The sequence below is a fragment of the Larus michahellis genome, chromosome 11, assembly GCF_964199755.1.
Source record: "Larus michahellis chromosome 11, bLarMic1.1, whole genome shotgun sequence".
Lineage (NCBI taxonomy): Eukaryota > Metazoa > Chordata > Aves > Charadriiformes > Laridae > Larus > Larus michahellis.
Window position 1 is genome coordinate 4,888,734 of NC_133906.1, and position 24,413 is coordinate 4,913,146.

The following is a 24,413-nucleotide window of genomic DNA, read 5'->3' on the forward strand; positions in this document are numbered from 1 at the left end:
TCAAGGCAGCAGAGCCCTGAAATTTCTCTGAACTTCATGGTTAGGGTCAGTAAGTTATTATCTAATGATTAGATTAGATCAGGAAGCATTTTTGAGCTTAAAACATTTACTCTTAGCTGCGGTTAATATAAAGAGCAAAATACAATAATTTTTCATACTATATTTTGCTAGTGTGTTTTCCATGTATAGCACTCGCCATGATCAGGCAGCATTTAGTGACAAATCCTGGTTCTAAAACTGTCTTTACATTTTAGTAACAATTTAATGAATATGAAAACCACAGACATTTTCATTTTTATCTGAAGCAAGTCAAACATACGGTAAAATGCTAAAATGCATGACCAAATAGTTAAGTTACAAAGAATGCTATCGAGTAAACTAAAAATAAAAACCCACCCTAATTTTTAATTATTTCAGAAAGAACTACTAAAAATAAAGGAAAATAAATAAATAAAGATAGACTTATCAGGGAAGACTACATGTTAAAAAAATAAAAATCTAAGTGCTAAATACTCTAGGAATCAAACAAAGTTAAGCTCTTTCTGCCCTACATACATAGGAGTGACATTGTACGGGCTACGTGCAGCACATCAAAGATCGCCTTTCTGAATGCACTTGGCTGGCTAAGAAAAAATGAGTTTTCTGCTTGCCGGTTCTGAGAGAATCACAGCACAAAATCCTCTGGTTTAGTGCCTTATCATAAATAATTGAAGTATAATTTTCAGGTCATATCAAAGATGGCCTAATCCTGCCACACTCAAATCAACAGCCATCTTGATACCGACATAAAGTACCCGAAGGGGCTCTGACAGACCGGAATGATCACACCTCACATACTACCTCAACTCAACTGAGAAGCCGAAATACTTACTTGGACCTCAAAATTCATATTCTCCAGAAATTTCTGGTTCATTGTCTCTGCAAATTTGTTGATGGCTCTCAAGAACACCCTAAAAAAGAAAAGGAATGATACAGGTAAATGAACGTAATCTCTGGGAATCTATTCCAACCAACCACGCGTGATGTTGATGGAAGCCCATTTAAACACTGAACACACTACAAGAAGCAGAGTTCACACACACGTGGACACAGCAGATGACAGTCTGTGCAATGGCATGTTATTTATAGTCTGTTATACATAAAAAAATTAAACACACAATTGTCAAAAAGTTTCTTGATCTCCTTTGAAAAATTCAGACAACGTCATTTCTTTTCCTCTGCTGCACACTGCACTGCATTCTTGAGAAAACACAGGGAACAATTCTTTCAAAAACAATTTTACCTTCTACGTGACAAAATGGAATTGCTTACAAGAGTGTTACTGCCTCCTCCTCCTGGGTTTGACAGCGGAAAGACTTCCTGTACTTACATTAGGAGTTAGGAGCTGCCACTGCATTTTCCCAATTCAAAGATACTACGTGCAGCCTTTCTGTTTCCTCACAGGTGGTGAGGGGAGGCTGAAACCCCTGCTCATCTTCCTCCCCAGGTTGATTATAAAAACACATCCAAAGCTGAATTAATATACAATTATTTCTTCCAAGAGGAAGAGTGTGAATGTTATCCCTCTGGCTTGAAAAGCAGCACCTGTTTACACTTGTTATTAATGCAGCAAGATTAAGTCACATTTCTAAAGCTAATTTCTTTGTCTAACTTTCCAGCACAGTACATTTGTAAAACAAAAATCAATTGTATCTCTAAATATTTATAAAGTTTATTCAAATAATTCCGTTTCATTCAATTTACAGCTTTGAAAACAAACGATCCATTTTCCTCTGCTTCATAGGTAATATTTTTACAAGTTTTAAGTTGAAATATTTCTATGGGAAAAACTCTGAGGGCAAACATACTGCAACCTGAAAGAGGTGAACACAAGGGGAAAACAATCCTAACTGCTCAAATACAACGACTGACTGTCGACTAGCTACTACCAATCAGGAAAAAGATCTACTAGTTATAACAGGCAGGTCCACAAAACCCCCACCATCCTCGTGTTTAGTAGCATCAGAAAAAGCAACAATTCAATAATTAAAATTATTAGCAAAGATGAAGAGACCACAGGATATCCACATGTTACTGTCAAAGGAATGTTGTCTCCTTATGTTGGATTCTGTGTGGTGTTCTGGTCTCTCATCTCAAAAAAGATAAACAAATATATATATATAAAAAAAAAGGGATAAGAAAACAAGCAAAATAAACGTGACAAAGCAGTCAGCCAACACATTTAATGGATTGTGCCTGAGACCCTGTTTCTTTACGTGGCTGAGGGATACGGTACAACCTATAAAATCGACAGTACCATGGAGGTGAGAGACTGTTCACTGTTTCTCATACAAGCATTGGAGAGCACTGAAGAAAAATCAGAATGTGAATTCAAAATGAGCACGAGACAGTTTTTATGCTAGTCGTGCTTAGCTGTGCAACTCATTCCTACGAAGGGAGGACTACTAAATGTCATTGGTCACTGGAGGCTGGAGAACACATCAAACAGCGTTACTTCTTCCCAGCTCTGTTGTTATACTGTTCCCTGGGCAGCCCTTTACGAGCCGCTACCAGAAACAGAATAGTCAGTGATGTGAATTTTAGTCTCACCACCACAACAAAAAAAAAAAAAATTTGCAAGGGCTAAATTCAGTTTCTTAATGAGGGAGGTGAAGCAGAAGTTCAGCTTTTAGTAGGCTTGTGACAGGGAATGCTATTTAACCACTAAGCAACAGTCCAAAGCAGTGTGTTGCTTCATCAGGGCAGTAACTTGACTGGCCACATTGAAATCCTTTTTTATGATTATGGTTTTCCACGAGGATAAAAATCCTTCGTGAAAACCTAAAGAACATTTTCTTTCCATCCATGTAACATTCCTCTGTAATGCTGATGTGATCAAGGAAATAAAGTAATTTTTTTTTTTTTTTTTTTTTAATGTGATCAGAGGGACACTACAGTTTTAACTACTACAGCAAAACTCTGGCATTGGAAGGCGAGGGACTCCTAAGAGTGCTGTGCTGCTCTACTGCACCATCCCATGTGTTCAGATGAGCTTCTTTCCAATGGTCTAGGGCATAGCCTGGTCTAAGCTTGTAACGCTAGCCGAGCTAATCCCGCCAGCTGAATTAAGGGCCTGATCTGTGAAATGCTGAGTGTCAGCAAATCACCTCAAATTCAGGAAACCTAATTTTGCCCAATACTGTTCTCGCAGGCCATCACCACTCTCCTAAACCTCTGTATAGTCACAGAACTGCCCTGGGTACCCACTGCAGTTTTAGCCTCTGTTGGTCTGAACGGGACACTGTACTTCCTTTTTGGCCCTTTATGCGATCAACTCTTACTCTGGAAAACGCCATTTCCTCTGCCAGCTGCCCCGCGCTACCCACAAGAAAATAAACACATTCTTCCCTAACACTTCACTCGCATGGGTGCATTTATCTCTACAAAACTGCCTGATGCTTGACACAAACCGTTTCAGATTTTGCAAAAAAAGGGGATTCTAAAAAGAACGGTCTACTTTAGACAGCACAAAAAAATTACACAGCTAGGCAGAATCAGACACCCACAGCTTGTTCTGTCTGTCAGCATCCCCATTACTTTTCCAAGCAGGAGTTTTGGGTCAAGGCCTTTGTAGTATCATGTCTTTTCTGTAGAACTATATTGCTCTAGATTCTCCTTTGATTTACAAAGTATATATTTCTTGCCAATTCACATAATCAAGTTCTTCAGCTCCTCTTCAGCTGCTCAGAGAGCAGCACTTCCCTTCCCTCTGAACATCTTCTCTTGGGGTACAAAGGGGTGTCCATTTTTTTTTTGAGACTTTTTTTAGATTTCCCAGCTTCTGTGTATTTACACATTACTCCAGCACCAGGTGAAACACGTCACCTAAAGATCCTGTTTGGGCAGGATGCAGTGTGGTGCTGATAATTTGTCTTAAATTAAAAAAAAACTACACTGTTAGGTACTTTGTCTTTTAGCACAGAAATATCGGGCAAGATATAGTAGAAATAATCCTAACTTAAATGCACGTGAAGTTTATTAGTGCAAATCTATTTAATAATATGGACATACTTCTTGTGTGTCATAATTTAAAATTTTGGGGAAGAGCCTGTGGTTTAACGTTACCCATACATAAAAAGCCCCACAGACACTTGAGAAATGCTGAGGTACATAAGGTCCAGTAAAAATTAATGATTATATTAAAAATATTTACAGGATTCTACACAATGATACTATTACACGTAAGCTATCTTCTGTGAATATCCCTTTCGTTCTCACAGATACTTTTATTTGACGTACTGGAATGACACACTGGCAGGAAGCATGCAACACTTCCAGGCTGTCAAGTTCCACATATTTTCATGCACTTGTATTTTGCCTAAAGGGTATATCTATTTCTGTCATTGGAAGTCATTTAGGCAGTAGGTCTGAATTCTATTCCTGGCTGCTGCCAATGCCATACTGTCCTACCTCAATGATTTCATTTCTGTATGCCCCAGTCTCCCCTTTCACCAAAAAGGGGTATTAATTAACTAGCTGTAAGTACAAAGCCTAACAGACACTTATAAAGCACTTTGAGATTTTGCCAAAAACAAGGGAAAATGTAATTTTAATTATTGCTGAGAGCATCTTCTATTTAAAGAACTAAACATTGCTCCAAAAGGAGAGAATTAGTCATTTGATTGGAGAAGTCATTCCTTACAACATCAGTTATTAGTTATAACTGACACAATGGAGAAGATACAGTTAGAATAGAGACGGTAAAAAAGCGTGCCCCGGAACAGCTCAGAAAAACACCACTGGTACAGTCTGACTTCAGAAGAAGTTATTGAGAAAAATTACTGACAGGGATTGTCTTGTCACAGTGTAATATAACTTCATTTCCCTTGCTTCTATAACAGATCACTGGAGCTTACCTTGGCTCGGAACTTGGGGATTGCTGCTCAGTTTTGCTTTGCAAGTTTAGACTGATCAAGACTGACCAAAGGACGGGATCGTGATTTCTCATACTCAGATAATGCCATTAGGTGTTTTTTCTGTTTAACCTTCTCCTCTTGTCACGTTTTCCCTTAATTTTAATCATCAGACAGGGCTACAAAGATATTCTTTCAGGTGTTTAATTAGGATAACATTTCTACAGTTACTTAATATGGAATTAATTTCTCATCAGTTTTAACAATTGTGATCTAAAATTGTTGAAATGCCTTTACCCACAATAATTTCCACTGCTATTATCTCCTTCACCTTCCTAAATTTCCTGCTGCTTCTGCTTTGCCTTATTGTATTGTCAGAGATATTTCTTTCAAATTTTGGCTTGAAAGCCCAATGAACAGGATCCATGCAACAGTACGTAGCTTCAAATACTTAGATGTATGTTCTAAATAGGGATAGAATAGTACTGTAAGTAACAGATATAAATAATTTAAGACCAACAAAGATAAAAATTTGATTTCAAACTGATTCTCCCTCAAACAAAACAAAAAAAGAGAGGCTGGGGTGGAGCAAAGAAACAATTTTGTATTTGTAAACAACGTATTGTTAATCAAAGTAGGATTTCAAGGCTATTCCTTAGAAGATGATGACTCTCTATTTAACAGTAAAATAGGTCTGCGTGGTGTCCTTGCTTTTGAAATGCAAATAGGTGATAAACCTAAAACATAGATCTGGAACTCCAAGTTATTTTTAGCAAACAAGTTAGAATTAGTGCATCAACTCCTTGCAGCATAAAACACAAAGCTGATTACAGTCAAACAAAACAAACCCCAAAACCCTTAAGTTGGCATTGCCCGTTCTTAGCCAGCTTCACAAAAGCTGCCCTTTTTCTGCACCTATTTTCAGACATAAAATACTTCTGGGTCCACAAAATTATTTTGGGAAAGGTGCCTAAATCAGGTACAGAATTAGAAACCTTCCCCAAAATCATGCATTGACCTTTCCTCAGACTCTTACACATGAATTCTTTTAAAGCAGTGGTCCAACAGCAGTGCGATCCTCTTCAATGTCTTTTCAAGTTCACGAGATCTAAAATTTGGGGGTTGACCACTTCAACTTTGAGATGAGCAATCCAGATACTGAGGTGAAGGCTGAATTAATTCACTTAGGTATTTATGAGCATCGACTCAAACTCACGTCTGCTATGTCTTCTAAAGCTGTGATTACACTGATGTAATGACAGGTGGAAAAAATTAATCAAGTACAAACTTCTACTGGATAATCAGACAGAAAAATAGAGATAAGCTTTAAAAGAATATTATTTCCTGGTTGTGAAAGTTTGTACTGAAAGAAGCCACTAAAATGCTGAAATATATTTTTTTTTTTAAATTACATGGGGAAAACAATGAAGACACGGACAGTTTTTAAAACTCAGAACGTTTTCCCTTTTTCCCCACAAACTCTAAGTGCTTTTCCTTCAGAGAATTTGGTCTGCAAATTAAAGGAGTTACACTGACTTCAGTTTAGCAGGCGTTGGTTGGTGTTTTTCTATAATCCCCAAAGGCTGATCAATCAGCACTTTCACCAGTCAGTCCTCTGCTTGCGCAGATGAGGAATATGAGGGGAGGTCTTCCAAAGCCTAGGAGATGCACTGACTATTATTTTAAAGATCTTTTCTGAGTTGTGATAGACATGGTCTTGCCAGTATGCCAAATATATGAAATCTGGACTAGCAGAGCTGAACTAATACTCCCACATAATTTAAGCTGACTTGATAGTAGCATCCTCATAAAATGCTTCGCGGGAGACACCTGATAGGTATTTTAACATGAAGCAGGCACAAAGGAAAAACAGCTGAAATCAGCTGATTCTCTTGTAGGCTTCTGCCATCTTTCCTCTTCCTTCTTGTGTGCAAAGCCAGAAGGCAGCATGTTAAATAAGGAGGAGACCAGCAAAGCAGGTCAGACCCAATCCCAAATGCTGATCACTGTCAGTGACGGAAACATTTACCAGCAACTATAAACTAAACCTGGAAGATATAAAATACACAGAAGGGAGACCAGACAAAAATTACTGTGACAGGAGAGATTAAAAATAAACACTTACTATTTCAATGACCAAAACAGAGCAGCAGGAAAAAGCCAGAGAAAACAGGTGAAAAGATAATAACAAAAAATCTTTACAAAGCAACAGCAGAAATTATCTCCTAACAATGTGGCAAGCTATCATTGATTTAGAAATGAACAGCAATGCAAGATGGAAACACTATTTAAAAACCTTGTAGCTATGTGAAACCTAGTTATTAAGAGCACAATAATGGCAACACTTAGGAAGCAATCCACTTCCATGGTAACTGGGAAAATAGGGCCAGGGATGCAAGGAAAGTAATATGATTTAATCATATTTCTCCCCTGTGTCAACTCAGTATCACTACAGACTGACGAATAATTTTTTGTACCATTCATATTGAGTACTAATGATAAAGCAATTGTCATTTTCCTAACTCCTTTTTCAGCGTACGGCCAGAGAGCCTATCCAAATAACATGGTCAGAAAATGACTGTTTAAAAATAACTGTTCTCCAGCTTCTCCTGTCAATTATAAATTGTTTGTTACGTACAATTCATTTACTTTATTAGTATTATTTGAACGCTTACCTTGAATAGCTATGTCAAACATACAAAAATAATACATGCTATAATGTATCAGAGTTAATTTGACAGCAGTACAAAAGCAACACCTAGAGAAAGACAAGGAGCAATTGCTTTGATGCTCTACAGGCGAAGTTTCCATTTGAGGTCTCTTGACTTTGCCAACAATCTCTTTGCGTGTAGCTTTTTCTTCAGCAGCTACTTACAGCATGTTTTATAGACGGCTTACCTCCCATTTGGCAATCAAAATATGTTTTCAATGCTGTATATTAGGTATACATTTATACCACACTTTTGAAAACGTGGTGTTTAGCACGCTTTAGGAAACTTCTCAGCTTGAAATCTAAGCGTACAAAAAAGCTGTCATAATGGAGGCTCTGTCAAATGGACTTAGTTTGAAAGGTATTTTCAGTAATTTTCCTTATATTGTGTCTTCTCACTTCAGTCTCCTTTATTGTGCATTCCAGCTAATTGTTTGCAGAATGGAAATATTTTGAATTTTAAAAAATAATTAAAAATCACACGATGTCTTTGGTGCTAGATCAAGTCCGGGAATAAGATACAAAGTGAAAGCCAGTTAGTATACGTTAATTAATGAGGTGGTTATATCAGGACGTCATATACCAATAAAAACTCTCATGGCCTTCCCTTCTGAAGGAAGTTTGAGTTGATATTGTGAAATTACTTCTCCGTTCTGCCAATGATTTTTATTTTTCACCTGTTGACACTAATTTACCCTTACTATAATATTTATACATATCATTTAGTCTTCATTTCTATATATCTAAGAATGGAGAATGGTGCAGAGATGATACTTTGGTAAACGTATTTTCATGGATGTTTCTAGGGCTTATTTCTAGAAATACTTTTATTATTTCAGATGTCAAAGGATTAAAATTGGAGAATTACTAATGGATAACACTGTGGACAAAATTTCTTGGCTTTTAGGGCAGCCTAGCTTTCTGTGAAGCTAAGAATGCGATCTGTAATTACAGGTACAGACAACTATGCATCTGCCTCTTGTCTAATTGCTGCTCCCTTGCGCTTACTACATTACAGCCAAAACTGTATTGATACAGAAGAAGTTGCACTGAATCAGAAGATTATGTCTTTACAAAAGATGCAGCGAATTATGCAGCAAATGCATAATACACCAGCAGGGTTATTTTGTGATGTTGCTGTTTAAAAGTATGAAAATAACTGTTCAACATAATGTTAAATATGAGAAAATGGTATATATTTAATTTCCTGAAAATCTCTTAAGATACGAAGTGCTGGCCGAAGTTACTCATCAGAAAGGGGAAGACAGAAAGACTGCTCAATAGCATTTACAAAACCTGATGGAAATTATGAATACTGAGTTTATATGTTCAGTCTTTCTGTAGGGACATATTTACAACAGTTTATGTGGGTAGTCTCTTCATTATTTATTTACGCATTTGCACATATGTTCTACAGAGTGCAAAATACTACTCATTCGCTTAATCCCCAAATGTTTTAATGAAATTAAAATACCTGAAAACATACAAAAAATATTTTGTAACAGGCCAAATAGCAAAGAACCTTAGAGATTTCTGTACGGCAAGTCAAAGTTGTATCTGGAAAAATAACATTTTATCTTAATGTCTTTCTGAAAACATCAAACAAACAAGTTGTTTTTCTGCTTCTAGTTTGGGAGACCTCGTACTCCAGACGCAGAACCATCCTAGCAGTCAATACCAAGAAAGATGAGATACTCTGCAGTGGGAGTGGGAAAGGGATATCTCACAGCTTGTCTTCTCTCTGCATTTTAGATAAAAGACTAAATGACTGCAGTCAAAACATAATAGGCATCCATTGTGCACCACAACCATGGTATGCAATAGCCTGTCTTGCTGAGCGGATGACCTGCTGCAGTCACCACATAATTAAGCGTTTAGATTCTTGGTAAGCAGATAATTCCACAACAGGGGTAACAACGAGCAACATGCAGAGTTAGTGCAGAATAAGCATCTTGTAGTGTTTGGTGCTAGGAAGATGCAAGTGATTGAAAAGTAGGGTTACATCAAGCACACACAGACTCAAAACACCTACAGATGGAAGAGATGTTCTCTGCTAGGCTTATAACTGACAGCAAAGCATTAAATGACTCAGTCACACACATCAGCCACAGCTGGAAGCGTAACTCTCCATGGAAGTAAATTTACAACCCACAGTGAAACAACTGCCTCTTCTCTTTATGCGCCTTACTCCATTTTCCCAGCACTAACTTTATGCCATTTGCCCTTTTATAAGTACCAACTTCCATAGGGGCTGGGAAAGACAACAAGGAAGCAGAGTTACCTAGATTTAATGGAAAGGAGATACAAATCTGAGAATACTGCGACACTGTGTGCCAAATACCCCAGCAAGAAAAACAATAAATAAAGGCGTGAAGTGTCCTTTGCCTCCAAAAGGGACTTCATATTACCAGGGAAATTGCATTTCAGCAAGGACATTTTTAGTCTCGTAGCAAAAGCAAACTAAGGACACATCTTATTACTATACGTGATTAAAGCAATGGCAGAACAGCACAAACTGGTTGAACTTGTTACAATACTTCATTTACTCTTTTGTGTACATGTGCATAAAGGAAGATTTTCACTAGCTATTTATAGCTGTTGCATAAAATACTTTTTCATATATTAAAATTACAAAGTTCTGCAATATGCCATAACCATACTTGCAAACGCATTCTGACCCCTGAAAATTCAGGCCCTTAAGAAAAACAACTGCATTTCTGTCATGCACACTTAGGCCAGGCAAGAGTTGCCAGAGGAAAATGAGATCAAAGGAAGGAGTTACTTGTATGCAACAGATCAGCCTTCTAAATTCTGCCTTATTTGTGCAAAATACACTGCAACGCCGTCATCGATCCTTAGTTACATAAATGAATCTTAACTCCCAATACGTCTTCAAAAAACAAGAGTAAAACTAACCTAAAATACTTCCTCCACCACCACCCCTTAGGAATAAATAAACAAATAAACGTGCCTTTTAATCTCTGCAAGACAAATAATGAGCCAGGCAATGTATTAAGCAAACTGTTAAAGCATAGTTGGATAGAATAAATCTTAGTTTTCTTCTGCATTTCCTATGAGAGCAGGCCCACTTCATGTTAATAATCAGAGAATTAAAGTTAAGGAGCATTTTTTTTTCCTATTTTCATAATTAAAATGATATTATTGATTTTAAGATCTCGTCACAATTTTTATAAATTGAACACCATATTACAGCACGAGCTGGAGTAAAGGATAACGCATACTCTTATCAACTGAAGTTACGTACCTTATGTATAGTCAGATCCATTAATATCTATGAATAGTCACAACACCCACTGACATCAATACATATATCACAGTATCAAATATTTCTAAAACACAAAAATATGACAAGCTTTCATTTCCAACTGATAGGTGGAAGACTGAGAAGTCGTTCTAATAAGTAATTTGGGGTATTTCTGCCTTCCAACTTGCGACATTCTGTGAAATCTAGTAAGTTGGTAGTAGCAATACAGTTCCTCCTAAACTATTATAAACACCATTCTTGCATAATACACTTACATTGTGACTACCAGCTGTTCAGGTTTTCTCTTCAGAAAACGTAAAAGAAAATTCAGTCCAACAGCCACTGAATTTGTTACGTGTGCTTGTTACTTAAAAATTGGGACCACAACTCTAGAAATGCCATCTCCTCATAATGCACAAAGCAACATTTTATGAAGTTTCACAGGACAATACTATAAGCAGCTACTTCTTCTGAAAAGACTTTTTCTATTCAAAGGTAGAGCTGTTCAGAAACATGGATATGTATGGCGTGTAAAACACGTTTTTCAGAAAGCATGTTTAACAGAAGTCTGGAAGCCCTACTGTCCCTTTCTTAAAAAGAAATCCCTACTGTCCCTTGCTAGGTGATGAATAGGAGCTCATTCTGCCTCCTTTTGCTGGTTGGCCAGGGCCTAATGATACCAGCAGAACCTGGCAGTTCCTGGCAGTCTGAGACATGGTGCGGGACGTGGGGATGCAGGTGGCACTGATGTGAAGCCATAATGAGATTCTGCTGAATTAATAATGCTGCCACAACATGCGAGCTACATAAGAACCAAGTCTTGAGGGTGTTACAAAGCAGTTCATCAGCAAAGAGGCAGCTATTTTTAGTATGTATAATGAAAGAAAATTGGCAACACTTCCAGCTGTTTTGCCAAATACCTGCAGTGCTAAACCTTTCAAGTTAGACTTAAAAAGGGATGGGGAACATTTGACTCCGACAGATGCCTGAAAACACTCAGATCTACAGGTAATGAAAACATATTTTAGAAAAAGCCTAACTACCAGTGTTAGAAAACACCCTACCATGTTATCTCACACGAGTTTTCCAGCAAATAGGACCTGACCTTGAAATGTACTGGTGAAAAACTGATTCCTTTTATTTTTCAATACCTAAATATAATGTCAGCAAGGTTCAAAAAACAACTCAAAGGGACAACACAAACAAAGAAAGTGCTTACTAAGCCACTTGTGCCTGGACACTAACCAAAACTGATTCCAGGTACTAATTATGATAAGATCAAGTACTTTCAAACTCTATCTGAGCGATTACCATTTCAAAGCCCAGAGGAACAGAAAGAAGGGATGGGAATATTTCCCTTCTAGTTGCTAACCCCCACAACCATTTCTTTTATTCAGCGAATCTGACTCTCTATGCACTTCATGTTGACAATAAGGTATGGGAACTTCCTGGGAGGAATTATGTACCTCAATTAAGATTACAAACAGCTGAGAGATAAGCAGAATATATGGTATTACCTAAACCACAAATGCCATGTACCTAGGAATTACTGCTTTTAATAACCTAATAGCTAATAGTCTTAGTAGCATAAGCAGAATAAAGTGCATATACAAGCAGTAGCAACTAGTAATAAGTGTGCAGTATGCAACCTTTATTAGAACAAAAGTTAATTAAATCTACCATGTGGGATCACAAAAATATCTCAGATATTATATCCTCATGACCTCAGTGAGGATTTTACTATGTCCCAAAGTGTTCTGCCCCACCTAGCATGCCACAAAAAAGTGTCCTTCCCATCTTGCTGTTAATGGAAGAAGGGAAAAAAAACAGCAAGGGTAGGGGGGTGGGGTTGGGAACAGTTGTTCATTCCCCTTTTTGATTCTCGGTTGCTAAGTCTCACTCACAGTCCAGTGGGACTAGTACACAGCCTTTGTCTCCTTCAGATGGGCTTTGGGAATCAGAACGTGCTTTGAGAGTAAACAGCACATCATTTATAATAGTGATTTAAAGTAATTTGAGTTAAATCATTCCATCCTGATACAGGCAAAGCTTGACTAAGTAAGCTTAGTCAATCAAGCTTCCACTCCTGTTCTTTCAACTCTCACACCACAGTTTCTCCTGGACATGAATATGTCCATTCTCTCTTCCTTTGGACCCTGTAAGAAGTCATTCTCTTCCCCTTATCTATGCCAGACATCTAACATGTAGTAGAAATATCCCTGTTATAATACAGGCACTGTATGTCTTTCTGTAGAAGAGTAATTAGAGCGTCCTGCTCATTAGGAACACCTTTTACCCACAAACAGGACAAAACTTGCAGTGCTAGTTATGCTCTTCCCTTTCCTCTGCCTCTAAGTAAACGTACTGTGATTTTACATTTCTGTACTGCAACATATCCTGCAGCAAAATTCCTCCAATGCCCACTTTCCCTGCTAGGTACAAAACACAGGAGAGCATCTGGGGGAGACTGTCAGGCTTTGCTGAATGCCCGTAGGGAAGACGTGCCAACTCCATTCTGCCATTAGCTAGGTTACACAATACACATGCCTTACAGCCTGCAACTAATAGCTTTGCAAATCCAGAAAGGGGAGACTCTTATGGTAAAATATCTCCTTCAGGGCGTAAAAAGGCCTGCATACAGCCTCCTGCTCAGAACAGGTGAATTAAGAATGCAAAACCTAATACTTTTGGGGGTTTGTGGATTTTAATTTATTTTCTTTTCTGATTTTTATTATAAGAGAACCCAGCCTGATCCCTTTGTGACTTCTTCTCTGCTACTTCTCTGGTTTGGAGTAACGCATGTTAAAAGACAAATCTAGATACCTGAATTACTCTTCCATTCATTTCACAGAACACCTGCGCCCCTCAAAAAAAACCCACACAAAACCAAAAACACCAAACCCAAATCTCTATAAAGACTGATAAAATAATCCCCCCTCCTAGTTGTTGATTTAAACATAAAATTAAGATATGAAAGTAAGATCAATAACTCATTTCCTTATGAGTTCCTCATGTTCCTTGGGAACAGAAACATAATCAAAGAGTATAAACAGTGCCAAGTCAATTTAGGTAAGCAATGTGTTTATAGAAGCACTGTTAAATAGCTTCTAAACATATTTTTTTTTAATGCTGACTTGTTGTTTTTTTTTTTTTTTAAACTATTTTCGTTTGACTTGTCCAATGCAGGATAAGGTTCAGAGCAACAAAGCCTGCCTGGACCAAAGCATCTCACAAAGTTCAGAGTCATTAGGAGGCATCATCAACAAACATACAGTACCACAAACGAATTTCTATTGTCATTAACTTAGGCAATATAGATTTCACCAGGTGAATTCCCAAACCCCAAAGGCATAATCTTTGAACAAGGATTGACGCTTCCCCTACCCCCATAGAATAAAAAAAATCCTTTATGTGTGAATAACGCAAATGTTATCAGCATTTTCTAGATAAGAGAAACAGTTTTACATATGAAAGGTTTGATACGCTTACGTGCAATACAAGACTGTTAGGTTACTCTAGTACTAAGCTGATACTGCAAGAGCAGCCACAGAGCATCATGCACTGAATTTGATTTTACCTCTATAGCACAAAGATTCAGACAGGGAAACAAGTGGGATGAAACTACTATCATTTACAAAATCTTACCTGTAATGAACACATCCACCAGTATATACATATTTGCCCACCTCCGAAGAGGCATTAGCAATCTCTCTGCGTGAACATTAGTGGACATGAGCGACAGAAAATGCGGTTTAGGCACATGAAGCCCCGCTGCCATCATCACTACCCACCAGAACCATAATCCTTGCTTTGAATGATAGCACACACACAAAAAACCCTCTTTTCATTTAACATCGTTCCATTCAAATCCTAGATGAAAATGTATCCAATATCAACATTTGATAGCATAATGCTGTAAATTTTCTTAGCAAATCTTTTCCTCAAGACCAAACACTCTCAGGAGATTATCAACTTCATTAAGGCTCCTCTGTTCTCTCTTTCTCAATATTATAAAACTGGAGGAGTAAAGGTATGTGACATTTCAAATGAACAGCATCTGTGGACTTCTAAGTTAAGTGGAACCTATGCATCTTTGAGACTTAATTCTTAGATTAGTCTCTCTGTGACTTCTAGAAAACTCAATGTTACTGCCATTTCTACAACACTAAAATAATGATAGTACAGGTGATCAAAATTCACCTTGCCCACAGAAGTCTTGCTCAAAAAAAAGAAAGCACGGTTGCTTCATAATCCAATCCAACATATAAAGTGTTCCTTTGAGAAAAAGAAGCAAGAATAAATTCAGAATAAAACACCCAATAAAAAAGATACGTAAATGACATGAATTTTTTCCTCAAATCCATATCCCTTTCAGTGAGATTTTTAGCCATGATTTCCACTAAGTATGAAGAAAAGGAAATTCAACAAATAAAAAAATATACATAAGGTGCTCACATGCTCACAGCTACTTTTTTTGTTCGATTTCCTCTACATATGCAGATGCTTGTAAAACCTCTATGCGTTCAAATTTTGAGGAAACTCTTCCTCACCTACAAGTTCCACAAATAAACAAATTGAAGCAACTAACTGTTTAGAGCAGCCATGTCTTTTACTTTGCATTCTCAGTCCAACTCTCCCTTGCTTTCCTCTGTTATAGACTAGAGACACAAGAATAAAGTCAGTACCTCAGCATGGCTAGGAACAATCACTAGGAAACAGACAGTTACACAGCCCATCCTGTACCCTACATACTGCCCTTTCCTTGTTGACAAAAAAGTTCATTTCTAACTGATGCCCATAATAAACAAAAACCCTCACACTTCAGGAGAAAAACATTTCCTTCCTCTTCAAAGCAGCAATATTTCAAAGACACTCTGAAGAAATCCACCTGCGATATGCTGGCCCAAACCAGTTGTCTAAACATTATCAATGGTGGAGGTGCACAAAGATCACTTCTCTTGTCTCTTTGCAGCAGCAAAATCTGTATAACGTGAAATTTCTCTTACGCTACTTGCAATGCTAACACCAAGAAAACAGTGGTTCTGTGACTTAACAGAGATCGAGTGACACCTTGTTTATCCCACTATCATTTATGGTGACACCAAAACAGACAGCTTTTACACCTTTACCTACAGCTACAATCTGCACAGTTTATGTCTGCAAGATATTTCCTTCGATCAATTTTATAATATAAGAGTACTCAAAGATTTCTTATTAATAGCAAGCTCTCAATAAGCAAGCAATAGGGAGCATGATAAATTTGATTACATGAACTTTTGCTTAGATGCCATCTTGATCTACAGAGGTAATATACCTGAGTTGGAAGTAACCAATCATTATGAAACCCCAAACGATCTATTGTATAGCAATACATTTCCTCAGTGGTGTGAGCTCCAGTAAGTACCATAGATCCAACCTCCTCCTACAAATAATGCATTGTGCTCAAAGATTTGGTCTTTATCATCAGACCTTTAACCAATCCAAGCAACCATATCATTTCAGAAAGAAGATTGTGTTTGGTAACTCTTGCATCACAATGAACTTGCTGACATGTTAATGAGGACATTCTAATCATGTGCAGAAATTGTACATCTAAGATTCAACAGGCCTTTTACAGTTTGGCTTCTGTTGATTGCCAACATGGAGACCAACAATGTACTTTCCACTATACTGTTAAATACATTTTTTTTCCCCTTTCCATTGGACTTAAAACACAGGTAGCTAGCTATTTAGTGTATTGCCAGTAAATTATTTCAGATGATGACCTTCTCGGCATTCACCAAACTGCAATGATATAGTCACCTTAGACTGCACAGCAAAACTTTTTGTAAGACATGAAATGAGCTCACTTTTCACAAGCATGTGGAAAATGAGCACCGATCCTCTAGCCCCGTTTTACCTGTTCTGCACCATGCTCATTGCCATCCAGTCTGAAGGGTAAACATTCTTCCCAATGAGATCTTTGAACATGATGAATGTTTCCATCAAGAAGTCCTAGAACAACAGAATACAATAAGTCTGTGACTGTGTAACACAAAGTTTAAGTGTTCCTACTGTGATCACAGAACTAAGATGGAGGGCTCCACTTCGCTCCCAGTGAAGTCAATGGAAAAATTCCTGGTGAGATCAGTAAGCCCAAGACTGGAACTGAAGTCCTGTAAAACAGCAGTCTCAGATTCCAAATAGAAGCTAAAAACCATTGCATTGGGCTCTTAAGAAAAGATAAGCCATAAATGAATGGAAAGAAAAAGTTATAGTACTTCAGAGTAAAGCTGTTGAATTTTTAATTAATTAGCAAAACAAGTCTCACTGTGCATAAATCATTAATAGATTTGAAAAATATAGGAATTTTTTATTTCATCAATGTAGTCCAAATTTAGTATTCTAAATTAAAAATTGAAGGCACTGACGGAAAGTTTTCAAACAAAACCACAATTTCTTTTCCTAGAAGTATTTGGAGATCACTGTATAATGAACTTAAATAGAAATGAACATAAACACCTCAGGTCTATTTCATGTTTAACACATATATGTGGTTTTACCCTTGAACTTCTAAGCAAGTCACCTAGAAGTTGGTGAGACTAGCAAGCTGAAATGTTATCATCTATTTCTGCCACCTCAGGAGCAACTCTCTGCGAAGTCTGTACTCTTTCATGTCATATTACTTACAGAGAGCCAAGTGAACAACAGCTCTCAACAGCATGATTTGACAACAAATCTTTGTCATCTTCACTGACGTATACTTATGGTATGGAAAAAAATGAGAAGACAACAAACCAATGCCCTTACAAACAGTAAAGCCCATTGAACATACTGATGGCTTGTCTTTTTTAATTTTGTTTTCCCTCTGTAGAACTGTTGTAGTTTAAGGATTACTAAAATTCTAGGACCAAGTACTCAATCTGCTTGGAAGCTGAAATGATGTTAAAATACTGTTACATTTTCAAGAAAACTAAAGCACTTGAACTGCAAAAGATCCCCAAGATTTGATCTGTTAGTATTACAGTTATGGCACCACTCTGACTTTAAGAAAGGAAAATGGACAAATCTTGCCAACTTAAAATAGTATCTCCATGGACAAAATGTAGATGGTGTAATCAAAACCTTTGCCAATACCCAGACTTATTTCAGAGTTACGTCAGAAATATAAAAGGATAGACGTAGGACTACCAAAACCTTCTAGAACACAGTGAACACTGACTGGTACAAACCAGAATAAACCGCAAGTATCATTAAATCATGCCAGAAACAACTGTCAGAAAACAACGCATTGCAATAATAAGGCATTTACTGCATTGAGCATACAACATAATCTGGACCAGGAGTAGACTCAATAGTGAAAATGGTTCACCACGTGCAAAGGGAGGGTTCAATCAGTTGAGGGTTGGTTTTGTTGTAGGTTTGTTGTTGGCTTTTTTCCTCCTCAGAACAATATAACACAAAGATGCCATTAATTATTCTTGATTATTATATTATCATCTCAGTGCTAGGGTCAACAACAGTGACATTTGTATCTTTCCAAATTTCTGATTACAGTATTGTCCAAGGTCACCGCTAGAAGAGGGAGGGGCACCGTGACAGAGGCAGAAAACATACAGAAACAGGATTTGTTCTAGGAAGAACAGGACAAGATACAAAACAATACTACTGATTTTACACCAGAAATAAAATACTTAGAATTACTTATCACCTCCATGATTATTTTGTACTCACCACTAGTTCTGAACTTGTCTGAAAAGTTTCGATGTAAACTGAATAATGTTGGTTGTTCATCTGATTTAAGATCGCTGTCATGCATGCCACAAAATGACTCTGAAAGAAAACCAGACAGAAATCAACACATGCAGAATACTTAAGATATTGGATTGTATTCTTTCGAAAGTTGAACTGCTCTAAACGCCTAGTAAATCCTTTTACGTGTGCAAAAATAAAATAATATTCAAGCTTTTGCAAGCCCAGATGAAAGAAAAATACTGAGAATTCAAAAGGATAATTCAAAAGCTACCCTGACAAGGAGTAGGCTGTGCTGACAAAGCTGCATCATTTATGACACGCTGCACGGAAACACGCATTGTGACAAGAAAACTTTATATATAAAGTACCACTCATTATTACCTTAAGACTCCTAAAAGGCATGTGATGTTGCCCAGGATTCTTCCATTAGGAATTCATAGGAAGAAAATACATTAGCATCAAAATTTTCTAATCATTCTAGAAACATAGGCTAGTCACAGGAAGAAATATTGCAAGAAAGGATATTTTTTACATTCTGCACGTGTTTAAGTAGCTATTACAGAACTCCATAAAAAATGTACAGAATGCTATTCTGTAATATTTCTAATAGTATAAAATACTATTTCATCTCTCAAAACTTTTCAAACATCCTCAAGAGGAAATATTCTATTTTTCTCAATTCCTAAAGCAGAAATGCTGGAAGATATACAATCAGTTATAATTCTAGGTTTTCACTGTAATTTACTGAATGTCACAAAGACATTTAACTCTCAAGCAATAATAGTGACCTTAATGATTTGCAGTTTTCCTTTAAGACAGTGAAGAATCCTCCTTACTGTTTTCTTCTAATTTTCTAAAGTTTATTGATTGTTTTAAAAGTGAACAGCTTTAAATGCTTTGGTTTGATTAAAATAAGAGACTACAAAGTACATGGGCATGCAAAATAATTTTCTAGGATTTTCTCGGATCTTTTCATTATACCGGTTTAGAATTGATACAAGGGACGCAGCAGCCCCTCTGACAAGAATTTACTTTCCACCTGGTCCTGGTGAGATTCTCTATTTAACTCTGATTCACTTTATGCCTCTGCTTACATCAGAAAGGCAAAGACACACGTTACCAAAGTATCAGCTGCAGTTTGTCTACCCAACCATTTTGTCTACCACTTCGAAGGAAAGCCTTCTTTAACTTCAGGTTATGGCCACTAGAGGTCTTTTACTTTCATATGTTAGCTGCTGTTCAGTTTGTACTGCCTTTTTTATTTATTTATTTATTCCTACGTGAGCAGACCCCAGCACACTTCTTGCATATCAACAGTGAAAATTACAATATAAAGGACCTATTATACCTTCTTTTGGAGTAACATTAGTGCTAGTGAGAGGCTTGCCTACTTTTTAAGGCTAAGAAGACAGATTTTCTGCAGGTAAACCAAAAGCTTTCAGGTAAGGAATCGTGTGTTCTCGGGTACTGATGCTCTTCTAAAAAGAAATGCTGGTTTTCCTGCTGTAGTAGTTCACTTTTACAGTTATGGATCAGGCAAATCTTTTCCATGACATTAAATGTTACAGCTGGAAGTAATAATGAATTGCAAAGGATTCAGTAATGAAATTGTGTGGGGGGTTTTCTGATGTCTTGATTTTGAAAAGATTACTGACAGAAGTTAGAGAATTGTATGTGAAAAACAGCTTGTATTTTTAGTAGTTAGACATTCACCATAGAATGCCTTTCTATACTCATGTTAAATAATCACTTCTTGAAATAAGCTGCATTTCTTCACAAGACTGAATAGATTTATTATCTTGCTTAAAGGCATAAAGACTTTAAGAAGGTTATTTCTTTTGTTGAAACCAACTTCTAAAATGTCTGTAGCTATATCTGTGATTATGGTACAGCATGAATGCCTTTTCTTAGTGACTGTCTATGGTGATTTTAAAATTAACAGATGATATGCCTTGATTACTGAAAAGAGCCATAAGCAAAGATCGCACATTACTGGCTAGAGTCTCGCACCAAACCTGTCAAATTCACACCACTGGGACTGAATGGTACATGAAAAAAAAGAAGGGGACAGTAAAGCTGGTTTGCTACAAAAACTTCCTCCAGCATTTCCATGTAACTGTAAAGCAGGAAAATACACAAATATTGTTTGATCTTTAATAATGTTCTTGCCGGCGATCTCAACTATTAGAAATTATCTGCTAGCTTCTTTATAGGTTAAAAGTTTGCCCCTCCCTCCAAATCCCCAGTCGCCAGCAATAAAGATTCGCTTCTCAGATGCAGCCTCAGATCTCTGAAGTAACTCGGGCACTCTCAGCATCACCATTCTCACCGGTAGAACTTCAGTGGAATAATACAGGACTATTAAGAGCTGTGATCAAATCTGCTACTATCTCTCTGTAGTCACTGAAATTCTCCTACACTGTTTAAGTACCTCTTACTAGAATGTGCAAAGAGCATGAACTGCTTGAAAATACAGTAAGTTCTGCACAAGAGCAGTCCCATGCTCATGATTCAAAAATGTATTTCACTAAGGCAAGGATTGTACATAGGGATTGAATAGTATAAAAAGGGCTGTGGGAGAGAAGGTGAAGTTCTTTGGATAGCATCCCAACGAGTCATTTCAGCTTTGCTTAGGCTTGTTAGGATTTATCCTGTGAATTACAGCAGAAAAGGTTGATTAGAACTAGGTCAACTGTGTAAAAAAATAAATGTATCAAAGTAAACACTTGATTGATGAGACAGTACTAAGAAAAATTAACAGAAATAACTCAGAACACACTGCACTACTATGAAGAGATCTAATAAAATACGTTTTCTAACTTAAAAACATTAATTTCCATTTAAACAGAACAGAAAGTGCACTGAACTCTATTTTTTTAATTAATCAATTGGCTGAAAACCTTTCCAAAAATGTGTAAAGAAATAAGGAAATTCATAGTATGAGCACTGCACTTCTATCAGGAGCTGGAACACAAGTAAATAGGTAGTCAAATGAAAATGAGATAGAGGAGAAAATGTCTCAGGAAACGTTCAAACTCCCTGTTCACTTTAAAAAAAAAGCATGATTAATATCAAATTTAAATAATGATAATACTGGCTGGCTTTAGTATAAACAGAGCAAAATAGCGGCCAAGGTAAAAGAAATACTGTTTTGGTTGGGTACATACAAAGTACATCAAAAGGCACCAGAGGTGTATTCTGTAAACAAATAGGGCTTTGTAAGGTCAAGCAGAAAGAACGCGGAACCTCTCCCACTGGCACTAAAGGCGTATTAGCTGTGGATGCAACATATACAGGAAAAGAAACAGCAGAAAAACACTAGGGTCATATGAGTAAGATGACAAACTTCAACACCTAGCAACTAAATCCCAGCATACTTTATAATAGCAGATGGTGACAGGTTGCCGTAGTAACTTCAAATAATATTAGCACCACAAGAATAAATAAAGCAAATGCACTGGAAAAACAAACAGCAACAGAAGTAACGTAGAATGAAGCTACACTTCGATTCTAATCTAGTAGAAGTATTTCAGTGGCTGTAGGGTGGGTTATCTTCATGCAGCTGTACTTTTAGAAGGATTAAGGAGGGTATTTATTTCATGTAGACACTTAAGTAACGCTTATCCTCATTAATAGAGCGCTTCACCAACATAGAGCCCAAGTGTAAATATACGACCACAGGTACATCATAAAAAAGCAGACAAAACAGAAACATGAATAATTCCTAACAATTCAAAGAATTCTGAAGGCCAAAGATGATGTACTTATTATATCCCCTATTTAACAGAATACTGGGTGTTTTAAATGCTCGTTTTACTTACTCCTTTACATACCACCATCCTCATTATCTGTAACCCTTTATTCACTAATGAGGGTTTATATTTGATTAACAAACAGTTTTCTGTATTGGTCAAAGAATCTTATCCAGAAGACACAACATATTTGTGGTGTATAAAGCGATCATACTCCGTAGATTAGATTTAATACTGAACTCCCTTTCAGGTTAAGCCAGAAGTTTCAAAACTCATTGTATGTTAGTGACAGTAATGGTAAAAATGGAGCACATAAAAAAGGGCGACCAAGAATTTCTACAGGCCAAACAGTTATGTTGTTCTCTTTTTTTGTTTTCCTCTTTTTTTTTTTTTTTGGTTCTTGTTCAGAAACAAGTGCAAAAATCTTTCTGGAGGAAAAGGGATAAATATGTTATCTTTAATGTAATTAAAGAAAAGCTAACCAACCAACTATCTCAATCTAATGTTAAAAATCACCAATATTTATGTTGTAGCACAAGCACATAATCGAGAGGGCCTCCCAAAATATTGTCTCCACAGAATTATTGAGTTATCACACCTGCTTAGCCTCATGAGCTAAAGGGCGACATAATCACCACAAAAGGAAAGTATGGAAGTTGCTCCGTGATGCCATGAAGAACAACAGTGGTCTGAAGTCACAGTTCCTCAGAAAACCACATTAAACCTTGAGAAGTGTGGCATATGTAGAGGTTAGCACAAACTTCTTTATCATATTATGCAAACACTAATAGCACTCTGAAATGAAAAAATAAGCAGAATTTAAAGTGAACTGTTAATGCAGTAGCTATGTTTTTCCTCCAGAAATAGATGTTACTGCCAATGCATGTGCTGTCCTAAAATGTACTCTTTCTAGCTGTAACAGTGCAAAAATGTAAGCATTCAAACAGGCTGCTATGCAACAGCCTAGAGCATTCATCCGATGCATGGAGTGTATCTGAAATCCACACAGACTTGTAGCTTGCCAATGAGTGCACCTTACTAATAATTAATTTACCACAACAGATTCATCTACTCTTAGTAGGTCTGAGATTTTAATTTTCCATTTATACATTCATATAGTTCATTGGTTCTGTCGCCTTGTCTTTTATAGCTGAGTGCACAGAAGTTTAGGCATCCTGCTTCTACACCTTCCTGACAGCTGCTGAGTTCTGACCGAAAACATGCCAGGCTGGTTTGGTTTCATTCCTACGATTTAGCCAAAAGGATATACAACTATAAAACCACCAGACCACTAGATGGAAAAATATAGGACAATTTTATAACACAATGAAATAGTAATAGTGGCTGCTCTGTAAGATTTAAAGATACATTACAAGTTAGACAATCAAGGCAGTTTCAAAATTATTTCATTTAAGACTTTTCCCAAACATAGATAAAAGCAGTAAAGCCATGGTCTATGATATGACATCAAAACAGCATGATTTTTTTAGAATGTATCCTTTACCATCTATTTTTATTTAGTTATTCTAAACTTTGTGTTGATTTCCCAGCAATATTCCAAAAAGAAGATTTCTTCCTTCTCTACAATGTTTTTGCTGCTGCTGCTGGGTTTGGTTGGTGGTTGGTAGGGTTTGTGCCATAAATCCACTCCAGAGTTTCTACTACACTCTCTGGCTAGGATGAATACCCTACTGTATTTGATTTATGCTTAAGTCTGTGCTCACAGTTGTGTAATTTACTACTTTTCACAGAATATTGTGTTCATCTTCAAGGTGTATGTACAAATAAATACTAGATAACACTATTTAATATGAAGCGAGAAGGCAATCATCTGGAACGAGCAATCATTGTTTGAAAACTGAACTTGCTTGTCCAGACCAGTTACAACTAAAAAAAAAAAAAAAAACCAAAAAAAACCAAACAAAAAACCAAAAAACAACCCCAGCTGTTTCCCCTCCTCACTTAACCCCAGCTGTCCACACTCCCAGTCTCAGCCCTGCTGTACCAGATGAAATCTCCTACCTTTGCCTTCAGGGATGCAGCTTCATGCCACATGTCTT

At 37.0% G+C, this 24,413-nt stretch overlaps 1 protein-coding gene across 1 annotated transcript in view; it reads right to left on the bottom strand.

Annotated features, from left to right (window-relative positions):
* DOCK2 (dedicator of cytokinesis 2) overlaps positions 1 to 24,413 on the bottom strand; it is a 196,222-nt gene that overhangs the window by 51,551 nt on the left and 120,258 nt on the right. Inside the window, exons 28-30 of the mRNA XM_074603976.1 lie at positions 18,581 to 18,679; positions 16,767 to 16,861; positions 872 to 950 (exon numbers count right to left, since the gene is read on the bottom strand). Of these exons, the coding sequence (XP_074460077.1) occupies positions 872 to 950; positions 16,767 to 16,861; positions 18,581 to 18,679 (273 nt within the window). The remainder of the gene's footprint in view (positions 1 to 871; positions 951 to 16,766; positions 16,862 to 18,580; positions 18,680 to 24,413) is intronic.